This window comes from Episyrphus balteatus, chromosome 2 (genome assembly GCF_945859705.1).
Source record: "Episyrphus balteatus chromosome 2, idEpiBalt1.1, whole genome shotgun sequence".
Lineage (NCBI taxonomy): Eukaryota > Metazoa > Arthropoda > Insecta > Diptera > Syrphidae > Episyrphus > Episyrphus balteatus.
Genome location: NC_079135.1, coordinates 32,547,543 through 32,570,826, shown reverse-complemented (window position 1 = coordinate 32,570,826; position 23,284 = coordinate 32,547,543). Strand labels below are relative to the sequence as shown.

General features: G+C 28.7%; 1 protein-coding gene across 1 annotated transcript in view; it reads left to right on the top strand.

Annotated features, from left to right (window-relative positions):
• Window positions 1-23,284, top strand: part of LOC129912070 (protein split ends) — a 280,868-nt gene that overhangs the window by 79,112 nt on the left and 178,472 nt on the right. Inside the window, exons 2-3 of the mRNA XM_055990175.1 lie at window positions 20,384-20,485; window positions 20,805-21,041. Coding sequence (XP_055846150.1) covers window positions 20,920-21,041 — 122 coding nt within the window. The 5' untranslated portion in view covers window positions 20,384-20,485; window positions 20,805-20,919. The remainder of the gene's footprint in view (window positions 1-20,383; window positions 20,486-20,804; window positions 21,042-23,284) is intronic.

The window sequence follows — 23,284 nt, the reverse complement described above, 5'->3', positions numbered from 1 at the left end:
TTGAGGTAAAAAATAAACTTTGGTTCAAATTTTAAATCAGAATAATTTAAATTGTGTATTTTATATATAGATTTATTGTGTATTTTTCAATTTCAAAGGGATAATTTTCACCAAAAACGAGATCATTTAATATACCACTAGCGCCTTTTATACACCAAAATCGGTATATTTTTTTAACCACCGGAGTTTATTATATACGAGAAAATGGTGTATTTTGTATATTCAAAATGCATACCACGAAAGTGCAAAAAATACACCAAATATTTTGGTGTATTTTAGACTTTTGTGCTACTTGAGTTTCAACTAACCAAAACGTTTTAGTCACCTTTGTGTTAAAATTAAGAAAAATTTTTAAAAAAAAATATTTTTGTATTTCAAAAAAATTAATTTTTTTCTATTTTCTCAAATCCAAAAATTGCTACAAAAAATTAAAAAAAAAAATATTTTTGTATTAACTTAAAAAATAATTAAATTTTTTTTGATTAATCAATTTTTTGAAAACAATGAATTTGTTTAAAATTTTGTATCTTGTATCTTGTTAATTTGGCTTATTTTGTTAATTTTTTTTAAATATTTATCTGTACCTTTACATATAAACATTTTTTTTAACTACTGCTTAAATTTTTTTCCTTGTTCTTTGTCATACATAAATATCAAATAACATACCTTAAAACAATTTAAAACGATGTTTTATAAATAAATTTTATAATTATTTTTTTTTTTAAGAAAATTATTTTAAATTTTTATATAAATAGTTTTGATATTGTATTTTAAGAGGAGAGTTACTTAAGAAAAATAAATGTATCTTTTATAATCAGAAACAAAATTCTACTCAGTAGCTTAATTTCCTGAATAAAATGATATTACAATAAAAAAAAAAAAAATCATGTGTGCAATTCACACGTGGTAGAAGTGAAACCTTAAAAAATCATTTTTCTTGCAAAAATAAAAAAATAGAAAAAATCTACCTATTTTTATTCTATCACCTTCAAATCCATGTTTTTTATATGACAACCTATATAAATCTTATATCATCTAAAAGCTTATTGTCTAAGATCAAAATATATATATCGATCAGTTCTATGAGACATCTACAAAAAGAGCTAGAATTTTTTGAACTCGATCAATTTCCATCAAAAAAAGCAAAAAAACACGTATTTTTATCTTCTCACGCTATTAAATCCATTTTTTCCCAAACAACCTATACAAATTTTTACACCATCTGAAAGCTTATTGTCTTAGCTCAAAATATATATATATATCGATCAGGTGTATGAGACATCTACAAAAAGAGCTAGAATTTTTTTAACTCGATGAAATTTCATCTAAAAAGCAAAAAAAAACATTTATTTTTATGTTCTCATGCTTTAAATCAATTTTTTTGTTTGACAACCTATAAAAAATTTTATACCATGTGAAAGCTTATTGTTTCGCCTTGTATAATTATTTCAAAGATGTCTACAAGAGAAGTTAGAATTTTTTAAAGTCAACCATGTCGAATTTCCAGACTGAGATTACGGTACTTCCTACACTGATAGCTGGTCATCGCCAACAGATCTCCACAGGTGTTTTGAGGTATTTTTAAATTTTTTTCAATTTAAGATTGTGTAACTTGTAGAGCACGTAACGTTATGTGTGATATATCAAATAAAAGGTTATGTTAGCAGCATGCGTATTAAAGTTAAATCAAATTTGTATGTGCACTAGATCAAAAGATATAACGTGTGTTCGAAAAGAACATCTTTTTACCGTTATCTCCGAATTTTGAATATGAAATTAATTGAAATTTTGTACAATAATATATTATTTAATTACCTATCTACAGTACAAATTTCATTCATCTATCTATTAAAACAAAAAAGTTATAACAAGTTGAAGTCGTGTCGCGTTTTCGTTTCATTTTGTTTCAAATCACTACGATACTAAAGAAGTTTTCACTTCAAAAATTAAGGAAAAAACACTCAAAAAATTATTAAAATCGTCTTTGATACAAAATTTCGGGAAAACCAAAAACAAAATTTTAGCTTAATCGTTATTAATTTTTGTTTAAAACAACTTAATCTATTAAAATCAGTTGAAGAGGGGTCAGGAAAAATTGAGGTGCGCGACTGATCAACATGTACACATTTATTTAACTGTCTTGATCATGTGTGTTCATTTTGACTTGATATTGCCTTTTTGACGGTTTTTTCAAGGTCTCTCATCTGAAGGTAGCAGTACCAACTGATGAGAAGGTGGATACAAAGCTCCAAAAAAAAGAAGAAACTTACATCTTGTTAAGATTGATTCAACTCAGCAATTTTAAAATTTCTAAAGTAAAGATAACTATAAACTATATGGAACTATAAATAATTCAACACACCTAAAACACACTGAAATATTTTACGTTAAAAATGCAATAACTCTCTTATCTTATTTTTCGACTTAATATTATTTTAAAACAAACATTACTGCTATGCGTCCTTGATATTTTAAAGAGTTCTTATAAAATTTTCAACCGTCAACTTAAATTTGCCATCCATCCAATAAACAATGTTAAATATTCATGTCATGGTAAATGGATAAAATGTCAAGTAGGAAATAGTTTAATTCTATGCCAACTCAAACTTGTTCTTTTTTCTCATTTTTTGTTTGTTTTGTTTTTTTTTTCAAATCTTATTAACAAAAGTTCGTTCCAATTAAAATAAATATTTAACCAACAACAGGTGGATCTCGAATAACCATCATACCACAAAATTATACAACACCGTCATCTTAATATAAAATGCATGCACGTATAAATGTATGCAATGTCTATAGATGCAAGTTTTTTTGAATTCAGATTCTAATGCATATAATAACTCTCCCGTACGTTGTTTGCCTTCAGAAATTAAAGAATTATTTATTTTATTAAAATTAAATTACATTTTTCTCTCATTCAATGCCATATAGAAATTATTCTGTTAGTGGAAAGTTTTTATTTATTTTTTTTTTGCTAGTTTCTTAAACGTATTCATATAACCAAGTAGTACACTACTGAGTGCTGGTTATAGGTGAAGTAGACAACTATATGACCTTAATGTTCATTGCATTAAACTTGGCAAGGTTGAGTACGCATTTTCAGAAAATTCAACAGCTTTTATTCTATTTCAAAAATATTTTTAAGCTCAAGATAAAGTTGGTTGTATGTGTTTGCTCTATCGTTGCAGGGATCCGTTAGTAAAATCTAAGAGGAAGAGTTAATTTTTATAATTTTTCTTACATTTTATGAGTACAATATATTTACCCTAAAACAAGATAGAATGGAGAAATCTAGAATATATTTATGTATTCACCTGAGACCTGACAGGACTAGGTATATGTATAAAAAAGATCATCAGTGTACAGTTGTTGTTCTTTTTTTTTCTATTTTATTTTATTTTCTCAATTAAAAATACAGACTTTATATTAAAGAGTGATGGTACATGCGTGTATATATATTTTTTTATTCTAACAAACTTTTAATTAGACTCTTTTCATCAAAAGCCAGAGTAAGAATGTTGTGAAATTAACAGAAATTGTACACAGTGGCATAGAAAAGAACTCTATGCGCATACAAAACAATCATTAAGGGGACATATGAAGGCGAAGGAAGAACACCAAGCTGGATGCATTTGCATCATATAAAAGAAGCAAGCACACATCGTGATAATAATGAAACAGGATAACTTCAATTTTGAAATAAAATGTTGAAAAATTATAAAGGAGAATTTCCCAAGAAAAATAATGTTTTGTAGATATATTGTGATTGTAAAAACTGCATTAATGTTAAAGCCAAAATCATGCGTCGAAAAAGACAGAAATTAGACAATTAACGCAAACTTAAAGTGGCGTAATTAAATCGATTAAATAAAGAAAACTTAATAAATTTTTCTAGCAAGCTCGATCTATCGCTAGACGCAGGGCCGGATTTCAAGCTGTGGGGGCTCGGGGCTGCAAAAAATGTGGGGGCCCCCCTCTCAGCTAACTTATTACCAAAATAAAATTAAGATTATTTTTGATAGTTTTAAATTTATAGGGAATAGAAGATAAATACCATAAAATGGTATGATTTTGTGACTCAAAGGTGGTTTTGTACCAGCCCTGTTTTTTTTTTCCTTCAATTCCATTTTACCAATAATTTTATAAAAACATGGAATTTCTTTAAATGTGGAATTGTGCTGGGATGCTTTTCCAATCATTTCTTTGGGAACAGAATAAATATAAAATAACTATATTCATAATAGTTTATATTAAGCGTTTAAGTCAAGGATCCATCCTGCCCTGGCTAGACGTCTTACAGTTTGCATATACATGAAGTTATTAGATAAGAAGATTATAAATATCTTCCTAGCTTTCTTGTACTCTCTGGGGTTTCATTGAAAACTATACAAGCTGGAGCGTTGACGTTCCTTCTCTCTAATTGTCCCAGGCCCCAGGTTTTTCTTGCGCTTTTTTTTCAACGCCGATGTCATATACCAAGTTCACAGCTGTCTGATTAAGTGTTTTGATTAAGTTTATTAGACATAATTATTTGACGGGTATGTGTGTAGTGTATGTATGTTTGCATGTTCATTTGTTCCACCATAATTTTAAAACGACGTGGTGCCCTTAAGACGTAGACTAATTTCTTACATGCGAGTTAAGGATTCGTAAAAAAAATCGAATGATCAGTTATGATATTACGATGATGGTGAATACCAAAATAAAATGGTTCCGCAATTCTGTCTCAAGTAAGGTAGTCTAAGAGCCGGCAGTATATTTTGGCAGTTTTGGTATAACCGAAATTCGAGTGTGTACATATGTATCTAGATATGCACCACAGTATGTCAAAGGAAAAAGTCTGGCAGTGATCTTTTTCAGCTTTCCCTTGCATCCAAAGTGCAGTCAAAAATCAACTTTTGGCGTTTTCCTAGGTATTAACTGAATAAATGATACACGAAAAAATCATAAAAAATCCCCTGATTTCAAAAATGTGGGTACCAGAAGTTTTGTTTCAGCTTTCGGCCCGCCAGACCGCTTTGAAGCATTTTGAAATGCATTTTTCTAATAAAAAACCTAATAGCTTATTTTCTGTTGGGTATGATGGTAACAAATTAAAATTCTACTATGTCTATTCCTGGTTTAGAAAATATAAGCTTAAGCCAGCTATTTTTCAGCCTTTCTATGGGGGTCTGGGAAAAAATCCGAAATGCATTTTGACTTCAGGGCTCGAGAGGAATAAAGACACGAGTCTAAAACCACATTTTGTACAATCGCACCAAGAGTCATTTGGCCGCCATTTTTTTGTTTTAATAAAAATTTTAGTTTTTAACATAACTCGCGTATTTTTGAACCTACAGAAAAACAATGTATGACAAACTTGAAATAATTTTATTTTGTACAATGTATGTTAAATAACATTTTTCGATTATCCCTTTGGTTTAAAAGTTAGGGTGTTTTTTTTAAACACGTCAATAAGTGATTTTCTTATTTTTGTCATATCTCTTTTACTTGAACGTTTTTTTTTAAATTTGTTCGTAGTAAAAGTTGTAGATCTTTTTACTACCATCATTTGTTTCAATATTGGTTTTTCGATTTGAAAGACCGTTTTTGATCTGTAGGCAAAAAACTTCAAAAAAAAATTGCAATTTTTTGTATAGGGACAAAAAAAATGACTCTTGGTGCGGTTGCACAAAGTGTGGTTTTAGACTCTTGCTGCGGTTGTATAAAATGTGATTTTAGACTCGTGTCTTTATGCTCTTTCGAGCCCTGAAGTCAAAATGCATTTCGGATTTTTTCCCCGACCCAATATAACAAAATCTAACTTTCCCGTACTATTGAGATACCTTTTAGGGCGTCTGGCAGAGGGAAGGCTGAAAAAAACTGGCTTAAACTTACATTTTCGAAATCAGGAAAAGGCGAAAAAAGTTAATATTTGGCCATCATATGGTTACTCTAAACAAAAAAATATTATTTCAATTTTATAAGAAAAAAAAACAGAAACTAGGTGTTTTTTGTATAGAAAAACCTGTATGGGAAACCTTTAAGGGCGTCTGGCAGAGGGAAGACTGAAAAATAGCTGGCTCAAACTTATATTTTCTAGACCTAGAATAGATATAGAATATTAATTTGTTACCATCATACGGTTATACCTAACAGAATGCTTTAAAGCGGTTTGGCGGGGGGAATGCTGAAAACAAAACTTCTGGTATATACAGTTTTGAAATCAGGGGATTTTTTATGATTTTTTTGTTGTATCATTTATTCGGTTATACCAAAACGCCAAAAGTTGATTTTTACTGCAATCTGATGCGTCTGGCAAGGGAAAGCTGAAAAAGATCATTGCCAGACTTTTTCCGTGGTGCATATCTTGATATGTACACACTCGAATTTCGGTTATACCAAAACTGCCAAATAATGCTGCCGGCTCTCGGTCTAAGGGGTTTTGTGTGATTCCCTAGAAGAAAAATTGAAATTTTTCTTAAGACCATAACTTTTGAATTATTAAAAAAATATTTTTCGAGCTGTTACTAATGGAACCTGTCATAGTTTCCTGATGATTTCTAACTTTCTTGTTAAAGTTATAAGTGCGAAAAAGTTTTTAATATCCTATTTTTATTATTCTAATTAAAATTTTTTGTTTTGAAAAATCCATATTTTCACAACTGATGTATGAATTTATTTTTAAATTTCGTTTTTATGTGCGGATTAATATTTTCTTCAGAACTGCACAATTTTTTTTTTCCGAAAAATCTTTAAAAAATGTTATATGTATACAAAAAGTTAAACAATAGCCTACAGTTATAAAAAAAAAATAATGTATACGGTGGATCTGGAAACACGCCTATCCAAAATAATTTCATACTTTTAAGAGCTTAGTTTAAAGGTAGTCGGGTTTTAGGTGTTGACTTATTTTTTAAGGTCTACTAGAGATTGGTAAAAATCACAGGTCGTGTGAATAGCATATCACAATCACTGCCTGTGATAACCTTTAACGTGAACTGAATATTCATTTTTTACTTAACAGTTTACACAAACAAAGCATTTACCCTAAATGTCAATTTGTCGAACTCTTTTTCGAATATGATTTTATTTCTCTCACATAGATCAATCATAAAAATAATCTTTTTGTTTAAAGTTTATACTAGAACAGTTGAAAAAGTTGATTGGCGCAAAATCACAGATTGTATACTTAAATTATCTTAACTGCAATTTACTACTTTTGACTATGTGATTTTTGCACAAATCAACTTTTTCAGCGATTTTAGTAAGAACGTGAATTATGTAATTTAACATGAATTCACGGAAATGCATTTAAAATGACTTTTAACCTTTTCTTTCTGGTATTTGATGTAGAACCATGTAACTAAATATTTATTTACTTAATTTATATAAATTTTCAAAAAAAAAAAACTCTTTGTTTTAAAATACTTATGCCAGTAAAGTTCGAGTTCAAAAATTCAAACAAATTAAAAAAAAAACTTTTGTCACACTGTGGCGTATACGCACTTTTTGCTTCAAATATTTTTTTATCATTCTCCGTTTATCTTGAAAACTATCGCGAGTACAGAAACTTCACATAATTTGTTTGGTTCACTGCAACGTATACGCACTTTTTAAAAAAACTAACTTTTCTTAAATGAAAATAAAGGTCTTGTTCAGATCACAAATAAAAAAAAAAAAACAAATATACAAATTTTGCAACGTTTTTCAAATGTTGGTATTAGTCATCGCAACGGGAATAATATTGTCATCGTCATCTCAAAAAGACCATGAAATCCTTCCGTGTTTTTTGTTTTTTAAAAACGGTGGCGATCTTACAATTTATTTGATCTTCCACTGGCGAAATTTATCTTAAAAAAAAGTGTATCTGGGGCATTTGCGTATAGAATAGTCATCAATGCTTAAGCTTGAGCTTGAGATGTATGATGGGCTTACCGGTCCGTTGATGACACTATGTATGCATTCTAGGCATAGAAAGCCTTCTGCATTTCGTTACTATAGCCCTGAAAATTAACATAGTCGCCTGAGTCGTAGTCCATAGTCATCGTCGTTGTCAGTTGTAGTATAGATATAGAATTCCCAAACGTGCATCGCATTCATGTGCAATGTGCATATGGACATTTCTATAGGCGCCTGATTACACCGAACTTGTGCATTGCTCAGCGAAATTTCCATGATGTTGTCCCAAGAAGAGAACACCACTTTCTATGACTTGTGGGGAAAAGTTAATTGCAAATCCTGGGCCATATACACATGAAGCCTCTTTGGTTTATATAGGCTATGTCGCATATAACTCCGGAATACTGGCAATATAAGCCATTTGATTAATATACCGAGCAATGTCACATCATGCATTTCAAATAAACTTAATCATAATCATCTGCCTTGGCAAAATGACGGCGGCGGTAGCGGTAAGCAACAAGATGAAGCTTTTCTACGAAGGAACAAGGAAGGATATTGCTTTGTGTATAATTGTAAAACACATGATATAATGAATGTGCAACACTGACAGCTAAATGTACCTACAACATAAGCAGTGACATTTTATGGAATCGTTGTCCTTTTTTTGTAGCTTGAATACAAAGAAGAAATTTCCAGACAAACTCTTTATTTTGAACTTTATATTCGTATAATCCTAATTGAGTTCAGTTTTTTTTCCGTTGAAAGTGTTGAATTGATTAAGGATTCTTGTGTGCATTAATTTAAGCGTGTGTTTCTATGACCAATATGGAAATATGTGAATTGCGTGTGCAACTTTAGTGCACTTTATTTTAAATGCGCTGAGTGTTATTCAACATTATTCAAAGAGGACAGTTGTACATAATTCGTTTTAGAAAAAGCAAGTCAGTAGAGAAGGTTAATTTACATTTCATGTTGAATTGTAAAGAATATTCACTTTGGTGGAGTGTTCTTTTTAGTGGAATCATTTAAATCAAATGCGAACTTGAGATTTTAACTAAACATTATATTTCAATGGAAGTATAAAGAGTTTGTAAAATTAAAATTGTCGATTCTACGAACTTGGAATAGAATTATCCTGTGTTATCAGAATAGCAAAATTTTATGAGAAAATGTTAGAATGGTGCACTCAGTTCAAGTTAAGTATATTTTGTAAATAAATAGATGAAATTCCGAAAAGAACGAAAAATTGTCCAAGTTGAAATGTTGTACTGAACCACATTCATATTTGTTGTAAAACAACCATACATTAAACTTCAGTGATAGAGAAAGCGAAAAAAAAAGTTTTTTATTCATTGTCTTTCGGTTGGTATAGTTTTTTGACAATTTCTATAATAGTTTTTGTGGTACAATGTTTTCAGTTCTCTTTTTGAAATTAAAAATTGTATTTGCGTAAAAAACAACTTCAGAAATTCCATAATAAAAAAACATCTGAACGAATTTTACAAAAAATTATTTTTTGGACCGTGTTTAAAGAACATTTTTCTTGATGTCTAACTTTCTCGTGAACGACGATTTAAATAACAAAAAAAATTGTAATGTTAAAATTAAGAAAAAATTTCAAAAAGCTCATTTTTGTGTTTTTGAAAAAAAGTTAAAAATTTTTTTAAGAAAGCAGTTTTTTGAAGACTTTGTTTTCATGTGTATAATATTATTTTTATTTTTTTTATCGCATATGATTTTTTTTACTTAAAAACAAATTTTTTTGATTTTCAATTTTTTTCTACAAATTTTCTGTAATAGGTATAATTAATAAAAAAAATATTTTCAAACCCCTTTTTATACTTTTTTCCCTTATTTCCCTTATTGAAATATACCATTCTGTTCACGATATCTCGAAAACTACCCCCCATTTCCAAACCTTAAGCCAGTGAACAAATTTGGTCGGGCACAAATCAAAACCTCAGATAAATCCACCGGGAACTCAAACCCATGCATTTTGTGCGGAGTCCTTTCTTTAAAAAAATTCACATGATTCCACCTGTGACAAAAAGTTACCTGACCCGTGACTTTAAAAATATATTTTTTTTTATTATTATTTGAAGGTTAACATTAAATTCTATGTGTCTCACCCGTGACGATGACCAAAATATTTCTATTATGTTCAGATGATTTTTTTGTTTTTTATTTGCAGTCAACTCCTAATAATATTTAACTATTCTCCAACTTAAATGGGGGAATTATGATACTACTACTCTAACAGATTTTTGTTTTTATTTTTTCAAACAAAATCCACAAAAAATAATACTATTTTTGATTTATAAAAGTTTAAAAACATTCTTCAAAAAAATTATTTTGTGCACAGCGGAAAATTAATTTTAACAGCAAAAATATAAATTTTTTACAAATTAATATTTTATTATTTTTAAATATAGAAGGTGAAATAATTAAAAAAACAGTCTTTCAAAAATTATCAATATGACAAAATATTGTTCATAAGGTACCTGATAAAATTCTATAATAAAAATTTTAAAAAAGTTATCAAACCACGGATTCCAGAGTTATTTGCATCATTCCCTTCTCTACTTTGAAAATCAAATCTTTTTATTTTCTTAAATTTTTTTTATTTAAAAGAATACATTTAGTTTAATAAATATTAACTATTTAATAATTTTTATTTTTAAACATAAAAACATTTTAATTCTAAGAGGATTTTCATTTGAAAAAAAATTTAAGCCACTCAAAAACAATACGTTTTCTGATTGCATTTACCAAAACCTTTTTATTTTAAACAGAATGATTTCCGTTAGTTAATAAGTACCTATGCTCATAGAATTTTTAAGAAATTCTTTTTATTTTTAGTCGATTTTGTGTAAAGAAAATTCTGGTTAAAATTTTGAATTTAGCAGATCTTCAACGGATTCCATTTATTTTTATAAGAAATCTAATTGTTTTAAGCAGGTTAGATTTAAATTCAGCATTTTTTTACTTTATAGTGCCATATTTTTCTCCGTCGTGTATTTAAATCCATTTTTGACGATTTTAATTACCTGTCACTGAGGGAAAAAATAAATTGAAGTTGAATCGTCTTTGTTTCAAAGTTGAACAACTTTGATTTATGTGACTTTAAGATGTGAAACCATCAAAAATTAACCTTTTTTCCTCGTTGATTTTAAAATGTTCATCTTCAACGCAAAATCATTCCGAATTACAGTTAAATCAATGTGGTTTTCATTGATTTTACGTTGTTTTATGGTGGCTTTTCCCTCAGTGTAGAAGTGCAAGAGTTAAAAATATGTGGAAAGAAAAATACTACATACCTACATAACTCCATGAACTTCATTGAATACATAGAATCAAGTGCATCAGAAATGTTAACCCACAATAATATAATTCTTGTAATATTTTCATCTTGCCTCTTCGACTAATAAATTTATTGATTTTTTAATAAATTTTAACAAGTGCTTACGTGGGAGATAATTCTAGTGACATTGGTATCTAAAATAAATTTTCAATTTTAATCATATCCAACTAAAATTGCTTACGACAATTTTACTTTTTTTAAATAACAATTTGAACTAAATTCAAAACATAAGATTTTAAAATAAAATTTATTGCTTTGAAAATCGTAAATTAAGTGAGATGATTTATTTAAAATAATTTTTTTTTTTTTTGGTTGTTCTTGTTTTGTTTGCTAATTCTCGCCTTCGTTTTTCACATTAACACAAATACTGAAAATAAACAAATTTTGAGGTAAAATAATTATTACAAAAAAAAAAAAAAAATAACAAATTTATTGGCACATGTGCAATAATTTTCGAATAAGCATTTTTCTCAAACCAAAATGAGGAGATCATAAAAACTATAAATGTTGATTGTTGATTCATAAACTATTACCGTAATGGTTTCCCAGAAAGGGGAAGTATTTCCTCAAATAAGCTTTTTCATCCTCTCTCTTTTCTATTCTCGGACTTACCTTTGTCCGAATTCATAGTGTTTCCTTATCTCCAAGAGATAGTTTTCACATAGTTTTTATCTTTTTTGAATGTTTTACTTTTACTTCAGTTTTATTTTTTTTTTTTTTTCTTCTTTTCCTTTTTTGATAATAAAGTCCAGACGGTGTGTAGGTACAATGTCCTTACAACTAAAAACAACATGAATATTACGTTAACTTCTACGACACGAGAAAGGTGCTAAAAGATGTGTTCCTTTCACAAAATTTCATATACAAAAGGAAAAACTTTTTACCATGAAAAGTAGACAAAGACTGTTGCGACTGTGAAAAATGAATGAGAAAAATTGTGAGCAGCTGCAGCAAATTGTTATGGTCCCAAAATTTTTCTTTTTTGAAAGCAAAGCGAAAAAAAAAAGAAAAAAATGTCTCTGACCATGTTGTAGCTTGTTGTTAAGGATAATGGAAGAAAAGTTTTGCTAATTTTTTTTTTTTTTTATGTCACTCGAAGAGATCACACAACTCACAAACTTAGAAGTCGAAAATATGATAAGTTTTTATTATAAACTAGGACAAAAGTTAATATCTTCCTACAACTTGGGTAATGATTTTTCATATGAGTGAACAGTCATTAAAATTGCATTTTATTACGAAGCTCTTAATTGCATCAAGAAATCAGAATAAATTTATTTAATCAAACATGAAAACAGTTGAACAGTCTGCGATGAGCAAGTTTAAATGTTTATTAGTTTATACAACATTATAACAATATGTTGCATACTTACCAGCGCGGCGTTCGTTTTAACTTTATGAATTATATTTTATTTTTCGAAAACATCAGGTAAAGTGATAACATCAATACCGAACATAATGAAGACATTTTTTTGAAAAGAAAAAAACAACTCAAAAACAGCTTTAACAATATTGTTTAAAATTTTGCGGTGTGATGTGGCATAATGAAAGGCCTTATTATGGAATGCGAAAAAAAAATTTAACAACTTAAAAAAACTATATAGGTACAGGCATATAAGTAACTGAAATAAAAAATAAAAAATAAAAAAAAAAAATCTTTTTGAATTTTTTTTTAAATATTTAATTTTTGTTGTTGAAAAATCAGTGGTTTTAAAACGGGTTAGTAAATTTTTTAAAAACTCTTTTTTTTAATTTTCTGTCTGTATAAGGAACTACAGCTACAGAACGGATGGAATGATTAAAATCAAATCCAGACCGGTTTTTTGAATACATTTTTTTGGAGCATAAATAACTGTACCTCTAGTTTACCAGTTTTGGAAAAGTTTAATTTACTCAAAAATGGCTCCAACAAATTGGATGAAAAAATTAAAATATTATTTTTTAATACAAAAAAAAAAATATTAATAGTACCCCTGCTATAGAACCTTTTTTATCTGATTTCACCTATAGTACAGGTAAAATAGTACATCAAATCAAGAAATAAAAAAAAAAATTGTTACACTCATGAAACTTGGCAAAAAGTTTGCTTTTGGGATAAGAACCAAGTACAAAAAAAATCTATAAAAAAAAGTTGGGTGGAAGGGTGTTTTTTCGCGAACAAGAGGGAGGAGCTGAAAGTCAAAAATATACTGAAAAAAATTGTTTGTTGAATATCATCATATGGCACATGTTTTCAAGGTACTTTTTGATGCTGAATATAATGACATAAAAATAAAGTCAATACGATTGCTCTAAGAAAAGTTATTTCCGATTAAAAACCAGTTTGCTTGTTTTTTTACCTCAACAGGTAAAATATAACCGAAACCCATGTGAAAAACATGCTTCACTGATAAAATTTGGGATGAAGGTTTAAGATAAAACAGGGACAAAGGATTCATAAAGTTTTTAAAAATATTTTGGGTGAAAGGGTGTCTTTTTGAAAAGTTAAGTTGTGTGTGAGAAAGGTATCATAACATAGCTAACTTATATTTTATTAATTTTTAAAACTTGGTGAAATAGTTTTGGTTGGTATAAGAATTAAGAATCTATAAAAAGTAAAAAATTATTTTGAGTGAAAGGGTGTTTTTTTTTCAAGAAATGATTAAATTCGGAATTAGTACCACAAAAACTGGGAAAAATTGTTACACCAATGAAAATTGGTAAAAATGTTTCATTCATAACAGAAAGCAAGAACTCAAAAAGTCTATACAAATATTTTAGGTTAAAGGGTGTTTTTTTTGGGAAATAGGGAAAAATCCGCGATAAGTCCGATAAAATCAATGGTATAAATGGTACCCTTACGAAATTCATTAAATATGTTCTCTTTCCCATGGGAACTACGAATAATGTAAGTCTATACATTTTTTTTATGTGAAAGGGTGTTTTTTCTAGAAGTAAAGAAAATATGGGTATATTTGAAAAAGTGTGAAATACTAGAGTAATATTAGTGGTACCCTATTGAAATTTAGCAATTATGTTACTTTTAAGATAAGAAACAAGAATCTTAAGTGTCTATAAAAATATCATGGTTAACAGGGTGTTTTTTTGAGTGAAAACAAAAATGATGGGTCAACCTACCTAATGAAATTCGGTAAAAACATTGATTTTGGGATAGAAAGCAAGAATAAAGAGTTTTCATAAAAAAAAATTTGGTGAAAGGGTGTTTTTTTCGAAGAGACAGTAAAATCTGTAATTGGTCCCAAAAAGCCAATGATTCGCGTAAAACGTGTAAGAACTTATTTATAAATGTTTAATTTGTCATCAAAACCATAAATAAAATGAATCATTGGCTTTTGGGGACCAATTACAGATTTTACAGATTTTTTGGTTAAAGGTCTTGATTAAAATTTCTTCAAAAACGTGTTTATTTAATTGATGGTTATATTTTTTTCCTTTGAAACACGAGATTTTTTACAGTAAAAAAGTTACGAATACGCTACAGTGACCACAAGTTCGTTCAATTTTTCAAATAAATGGACTGCATTGGCAAGTTTCTTATGATACAAATAAATCAACCAAAATACTTTTAAAAATAAGGTATTACTTTAAGCCCTGATTTTTCAATCGTCAGTTAGACTATCAGATAAATAAAAACTGCCAAATGTCAATATAAAAAAAACTTTTATTCCTAGCAATAAGCTCTATCTGAGGTTTATCTGACTATTGAAAAATTGGCCCTAAAAGAAATTAAAATTTCAATATATTTAAGTATCGGAAAAAATGCAGCAACTTTTGTAAAGTTCCACTTTTTTTTCAACAGAAAACTCAATTTTTGATTATTTTGCTCAGTTTCTTTTAAAAGTAATCTTATGAAGTATCTGAAACCTTTAATAGTTACAAGAAAATATTGTTTCTAACCAAAAACTGAAAAGACTTAAATTCTTACTTCAAATTTGATAATTAAAAATAAGTTCCTATTACTTGAATTACTTTTCTCTCTAAACCACAAGTCCGTTTCATATTTTTGATTCAAAATAAAACTTTCAAACTATGTTGATAGAAAATGAAATGCAGTCTCTGAAAGTCGAAATGAAAGCTTAATAATAATTATAACCATTTGTTTTAAAAACTTCGCTCTTCAAGCCAATGGTCTTCGTCTGCGTCGTGTCGTCGAGGGTCTACATTCTACACTCTCACTCTTTTTTAAGTTTGAATATTCGTCTTGAACATGAATTATTTAGAGGGTAAACAAATTACGAGCAAGTCCTGTGAAAAACTCAATTAGAGAAAAAAAACTTTTCAAATTATGAATTAGATCTCGGTGGCACTGTGTGTCCGTTTTTTTGAAAGTTTCTTGTTTTTTTACTTCTTTTAGTTTAAAAAGAAAGTTTTCAACAATACTACCTTTTGCAGTGTTACTTTTACTTTACCTTAAAATATAAATTATTAACTAGTTTTAAGCATTGCGGTTGGTTATGGGTTTTGGAAGTTTGTTCAAGGATGTCTATGGTCTAGTCTTTAACTTGACAAAGTTTTTTTTTTTACTAAACAAGAAGAAAACAAGAATTTAGGAAAGGGAGTAGCATCAGACGAAAATGTGTCAAGTTATTATTTGATATGTTTGTCGTTTTTAAGAGTGGAACCATTTTTTAAGATTTTCCTAAAAAAAACTTTAAATAATTTAGATTATCTATTAATGAAAATCTGTTGCACATCTTATAATCCTTTTTCGGTAAAAAGCTAACCTCGAAACTTAAGTAGAAGTTATTTAGAAACCACCGATAGGCAGCGTCAATTCAATAAATAATGCCTTTCAAATCTGACATTCTTAGTTCGGTTAAGAAAATCTCAACTAATTTTCCATGCCAATCAGAGGCAGTAATAATGTCTACCATCTTTTCTATTTTCTACCAATTTGGCACGTATTTTAAACATTGTCACGTTTACCGTGTAAACATAAATCAGAGGTCTGGGATATATGGTGTTTTCTTTGTTTGTTGGTTGTTGCCTGTACCACATCACAGTAAAGCACTTTGTATCAATAAAATATTCACCCAAATAATGTATGTGTGTGTGGGTTATGTGTGTGATAGATGTAAATATACATAAATATTGTTCGTATTTGACTTTGTTTTCTTTATAGGAATTTCGATCAAGATGTATGTTGGTTTCCTGTCCTGTGTGTAGGTATTAGTTGTGTTTATTGTTATTAGTTTACGCATCTAGGCTTTCACAACCAGTGTTGCCATATTTAGGTAAAATGTTCAGGGAACGTATTTAAACCTCGACGTTTATCTTTTTTATTGATTTTTTTTTCTAAATTTCACGACTTCATAGCATAAGAAAGGATACTTTAACATTTTTTATGTGAAGTCTAGAAAAAAATATAATTTGGCAACACTGATCCAGAAAAAAATACTTCGTCCTGTTTGCTTCATACCTTATAGCACAATGATTAAATTGTAAGATTTGTATTAGGTAAAGCTGTGATATTAATGGTACATTATTACTTTATTATAACGGTGTTTAGGCAAAATTATATAAAAGCAACCCAAAATGGTCTCCTGGTTTTCGTTAAAGGTGCTTTATTGGATGGGGTGAGAAAGGTATGAGAAAATTGTTTAATATTCGTACATATCTTACCCATCTCTCTAAAGTTGTTGTTGGTTGATGGTTGCTAGCAAAAGGTAAAATATATTGTATATTTTAAGAAACGGAAATGAGATCTATGTGCCAGACAATGAAATATACATATATTTATTCATTATTCGTTATCCTTTTGAGCATGAAAATTTGTTTGGGTTATGTTATTCTGTTAGCATATAGAAATAAAGGTACTTACAAGCTTATTATTTAAAACAAGTTGAGGAATGAAGAATGGTGTTTTTGGTTTTATAATGCAAATTGAAAAATAACTTAACGTACAAATTGTATAATATAAATCAGAGTTTGTGATGTAAAACGAAGTCAGTCAATGAAACTTAGTATCGTTAATGTACTTATAGTAAAAGTTATAATATTTTGGGAATAATTTTCCAAGGATAATGAAAGATTTTTTTAAGAATTATTAATCGATCGAACATCAAGACTGAAAATGTTTAAAAAAATATTTGAAAAACGATGAAAAACAGTAGGTTTGAATAATATATCTTATTTATTGAATTACAACGTAAAAACTTTTTGCAATATTCATTACTGCCCGATAATAGTGAAATTAGTTTTTCTTGTGTGTAAAAACCTTAATAAATTTGAAAAGCCAAAACAAAAAATAAGAGAGTTTTCACTACATAAATAAGACCACAAAATATTCTATTACAAATTGAAAAAAACTTCATCGCTGCGTTTTTTTAGTAACGCAAACCTTAAAAATGCTATTTCCCAAAATTCAAAAATTGGCGTTTACGACAAAACGATTCCCGGGCGACGAATAGTTGAAGAGATAATCGTTTGAATTGGTGTAAAAAAAAAGGTGATACAGCAAAGGAAAAGCATTAAGTTTTCATATTTAAAGTCGGAACTTGCATGTGGCAACCCTTATTTAAAGGAAACATTGCTAAATAACTTAATTCTTCATTTCTTTGTTGTTTGTTTATAAAAGGAAATGTTTAAAATATCAAGCAAAAGCCTAAACGATAAAATTGAAAGATATTTAGGCCTGAAAACATGGCAACCCTATCCAAATAAAAAAAAAAAACGGAAAAATCTGTTTTTAACTATAAGAAGATATGTTTTTGCATTCACTGAAAGGCTTAAATAAAAAGCATACTATTGGGGCAGCCGAGTCAGTGCCATCGACCTACAACTTCCACACAAGGAAGTATGTATAAAGAAATGCTGTTTATATAAATAAAATTTAACTTAGCGGATTTGAAAGAAACTCTTGGGTTTCATATATGAAAAAAAGCTTAAAGAAACCTATCTTTTGATATCTCACTCGATGAATTCGGGGGAAATTTTTTAATATGCATTTTTTTTTTTTTTTTTGAATTTGGTCAGCATTTTCTGCCTCCGAATGTAAGTAATAAAATGTTTGGAGTCAAATAAATCAGCAACCAAATGTCCAAGAAATGTTTGGTTTTTAGTTATAAATAAAGCTTGAAGAGACCTTTCGTTTGATGTCTCATCGATGAATTTGGAATTTTTTTTAAAATACATTTTTTTCGGCAAGGGGTTGATACCCCTTGATTTTTTTTTAAAGTCTGAAAAAAAATTGATAGTTTTTTTTCACTAGATGTCAGATCGAGGCTTTGGTTCCAAGTTATTTGCTTCTGAAAATAAGAAAAAAATATTTTTGGATGAAAATAACTTAGCAAGAAAGCCTCTAAGAAACTTTTGAGTTTCAGTTACGAATAGAGCTTAAAGAGACCTTTCATTTGATGTCTCACTCGATGAATATGGAGGAATTTTTTACAATACACAATTTTCGGCAAAGGGTAACCCTTAAATTTTTTTTAAAAACCTGAAAAACTTGTTTTGAGACCTTGGTTCAAACTAAAACTAAACTAAAAAAAAAAAACAAAAAAATACATATTTGGATTCAAATAACCCAGCAACTAAACCTCCAAGAAACTTGTGGTTTTCAATTATGAATAAAGCCTACATAGCTCTTTCTTTTGATATCTTACTCGGGGCTCAGCTGCTCAAGGTACACTTCTGTGCACGATTTTTACCGCACTGAAACTAGCTTTATCTCCAATATTCAATTAGTTTCTATGAAAATTGTCTTACAATCCTTAACAGTGTTACATAAGTTCCATTTTTACTTATTCCTGATTATTCTTGGTAGAATTATAAAGTTTTAAGGTGTCTATCAATTTTTTCACTCAAAAAGTTTGGCTGATTTACATTCCTTACCGAAAAAAAGCTAAAATTCAGAACAATAGACTCTCTGTTTTTCTTTAAAAATTACTTTAATAAAATGTTTCAACCAATTCTTTCCATCTTCTTATTAACCTGCTGTAAAAAGAATATGTATGTAGCTACATATATGAACTTAAATTAGTATTTTTCTTCACCTTCAAGGCTCATCATTTTACTCCTCATCATTTTGCCTGTTCAACTTAATTGCTAACTTGATATGAAGCAACGTTTGTAAAACAGGTTATAGTTCCAACAGCCACTTCTTGGTTTTTGCCAGCAATATTGTTGTCGTCTTCGTTGTCTTTGTCGTCGGTCGTGGTTATATTCTTCTCATTCACTTCTTCATCATCATCATCATGATCGTTTTCGTCCTTTTTTATTAATCATTTTTCCCATCAAACACATTCCACTACTTCAACAACTATTTCCTTTTTCTGTCTAAAGTACATAGCTAAAGCTATCTAGCTAAGATAGAAGGTATAGGTTGAAAAGATTCATCTTCATCTTGGTTTGCTCCTCTTGTAGCTGCCAACATCGTCAACATTGAAGTCAACCGGCAAAACCTCTTCTTCTATTCCATCAGCACCACGAGCGCATGAAACGAGAGAGAGTGCATATCCTTTCTTATGTACACTCCTCAACCTATGCTCTGTGGCATGATGGTATGTATCTTCTCCTGCATAATGATTAACCTTTGACAACACCACAATGTTTGTCAAGTGGTTCAATCTAAAGAGTAAAAGAAGAACCAATTCAACTAGGTATACTATACCCATACCACCCTTTTCTATTTTCATGTAAAAAAAAATATATACCGTTTAGAGAAAAACCTTCCGCATTTTGCAGCAAGCTATACCAAGGAAGTGCATCAGGACACCCTTTTTCTGCTTAGGTACTACTTCTAAGTGAGGTGTACTATGTGTTAGGTATATTATTCCAACAAGGAAAGAGGTTCATGAGAAAATATCAAAATAGAAACCTCATCTCCATGACTGATGAAAGGAAATACTTCGTGTAAGGATGCAGAAATGTCCTTGGCGTGTTTGCCTGAGGCGTCAAACATTAATATAAGAACTCATTACGCTACTGCTGCTGCTGCTGTTTTTGTTGCAAGAATTCTATTTTCCTTCAACACCGTGTTTTGCATTTTGATATATTTTTTTTTTTTCTCTTTTGTCATATTCATTTCTAAAAACAAAGCTCTTTATCCTGAGTTCTTTGTCTCAAGAGCTAGTATAGGAACTAATTTGTTTTTTCACACTTTCTCATTTGAAATTTTTTCTATTTTTCTCTTTACAGAAATCGATCCGAACGAAAACGGAACCAAATTGAATAAATTCAAAGCAATCCAAAGCAACGAAGACGAAACGAGGATAGAATAGAACCGCGGCGTTCCGGGTTGTTAGTAATTTATTTTGTTTTTTTTTTTTTTGTTTTTCTCTTATTGAAAGGATAGAATAATCCGCGTTAGTTTTTTGCCAGTTAAAAAATTAATACAAACGGATAAAAGGATTTCCCTCTTTCGTTAGGAAACAACACACAAAAAAATTAATAGGAACAAAACATTTTTTTAACGAATAAATTCAAAAACGAAGTATTCACCATTTTTATTGGTGAAAGTGCGGACACTCGAGTTAGCACAAAACACACAGAGAGTCGAAGAAGATTCAATTAAGTTTTTTTTTTTTTTTTCATTTTTCATTTTTCATTTTGATTTCAGGCAATTAGTTCGAATTTAGAGTTAAAAGCGAAATAAAAATTCAATAAAGTTCAACAGAAATTTTCATACAAATTAATTCAAAGCAACAAAAAAAAAAATCAAATATAAACTTAAAATGGCAGCATTACAACAACGTAAACTTGTTCACAAGCAATTCAACTCACCAATGGGATTGTATTCAGCACAGAATGTGAAGGAGACTCTTGATAGAGAACTCAAAGCATTTGGCCAAGATGGGTGAGTACCATTTTTACTTAATTTTCAATATAATTTATATAATATTTTTGAATTATTCACAAAAAATGCAAACATTCAAAATTTTATTAAAAAATTCAAAAAAAAAGTACAGGTTTCTAATGAAAATGTCATTTATGAAAAACAAATAACTTTTGTTATATTTTTGAAGTTTTTTCTTCGAAGTTCTCTGAAACAGCTCCGATTTTGATGATTTTTTTTTTTTATTTTTTATTTTAATTAAAATCAGAAAACTTTTGAATTGGGAAAATAATTTATTTATATTGTTTTTCATACCTTTTAGAGTATAATTTCTGAGTAGCTATTTGGGATTTAGTTTTTTTGAAATTTTTTAAAAATAATTTTTGAGTAATATTCTAGGAGCTAGCTACGAAAATCCAACACAAATATTTTACAAATTCATAGCAGTTTTGTTTTTTTTTTATAGAAGTCAAAATAAGAACAAAGGGATGCCAGGTGTTATAAATTTAAAAAAAAATACGAGTGTAAAAATTTACAATAACACTAATTTACAAAATAAATTAAAACTTTTTGGACACCAAGTGCCGTTATACTTTTCATATAGATTCGAGCCCAGGAAACTCGAAAATCTTATCTAAAAAAATGATTATGGATAGGTTTTCGAGTTACCTATGACTTTCAAGTCTTGAGTAATAAACGATCAATCTGAACAGAAAAATCACTTAAAAAGACCAAAACCAATAGATTTTAAAAGTCCATATTTTATGCAATTTAAGTCGTATTCAATTTTTGTGAACATTATGTTGAAAGATAAAGTATTTCATTTTTTCCGTTACATGTTCAATATCTATAAATGCTCTTAAAGATAAAAAAAAAACTATTTACTAAAAACATCAAAAATGTCATCTTTCTCCCTTTTTTTGAATAGTTTTTCTCAAGTTATTTATAATGTTTTATTTTTAATTTTTTTTAAAAGGACATAAATCGATAGGAAATTTAATTTTATAAAAAAAATTTTATTAAAAAATTTCAAATTCGGTTTTCTTTTCAAAGTAACAAAAAAAGTCGAAAATATTGATCTTTAGAACTTATCCATGAATTTGAAGAAAAATATCTTTGCCAGAAAGTGCACTATACATAAAAAATATAAAACTATGAGGACTCAAAAGATTTAGATTTTTTATTTCAGTAAAAAATTTTGTTTGCCAAAAATTTTCTTTAAAAATCGATTTTTTTAAAATGTTTTGATAGATAGGTACTTAAGCATCTGGAGTGACCCAAAAAAATTATTCCAGTATTTGTTGCTTATATTTATTCAGCTTTCGTGCCGGTTTTTCTGTTCAGATTGTTCCGTTTATTACTCAAGATATAGCCCGAATACTAAGTATGCGGCGAAAAAAAAAGACAAAAACTTTGAAATATCATATCTCGAAAACGTATCCATCGTAATTTTTTTTATAGTGATTTCCGAGTTCCTGAGGCCAAAGCACGTAAGAAAAAAATAGTGGGATTGAGTGTCCATTTTGACTGTAAACCAGTGTAATTTTTAACTAATACAAATATTATGAAAAAAGAAATTTTTACAAAACCGAAATTATCTATGTTGTTGCCAAAAGTCATTAAAACTTCAAAAAAAAATTAAAATTTTTCAAATTTTGATTTCTAAAATAAGCTAAACCGCAAATAAAATCTATAATTATCACTGAATTTCATAATGAAACTTTTTGAACTTTATTGAGCAAATTAATTAATAAATTAAATAATTTGTGTGACTCAAGCCTGAAAAACGTTTGAATGTTAATGGATAGTTAAAACACTTCATTAATCTTAATAATAACTTAAAAAAAACCTTAAATTGGTCAAAAAAAACATCTGACAGTATAAATAAATAACTTCTTCTTGAAAATTAGAGTCAAATTAGACGTAAATTTGGGATTACATCACAAAAATTAAGAGAACTAGAGGTTTAAGTCAAATGAACATGATCTCCTTCCAGTTCTCCAATAAATATAGGGACAGATAAATATAGGGACCAAGATAGGTACAAAGAGATGTCGAGAGTTTTCCAAACCATAATGGGCTTTAAAATTACTGTGCTTTAATAATAATACAAAAAAAACATTTGTTCTGCTAAAATGTCGAGACCGTTCTGTTTCACGACTGCAGTATACATAAAAACGAGGAAAAAATACAATCACAACTAACAATCAAATCCATTTTGCTTATGCCCTTTAATAAACATAGGTTTCCGCAAAATTAAAAAA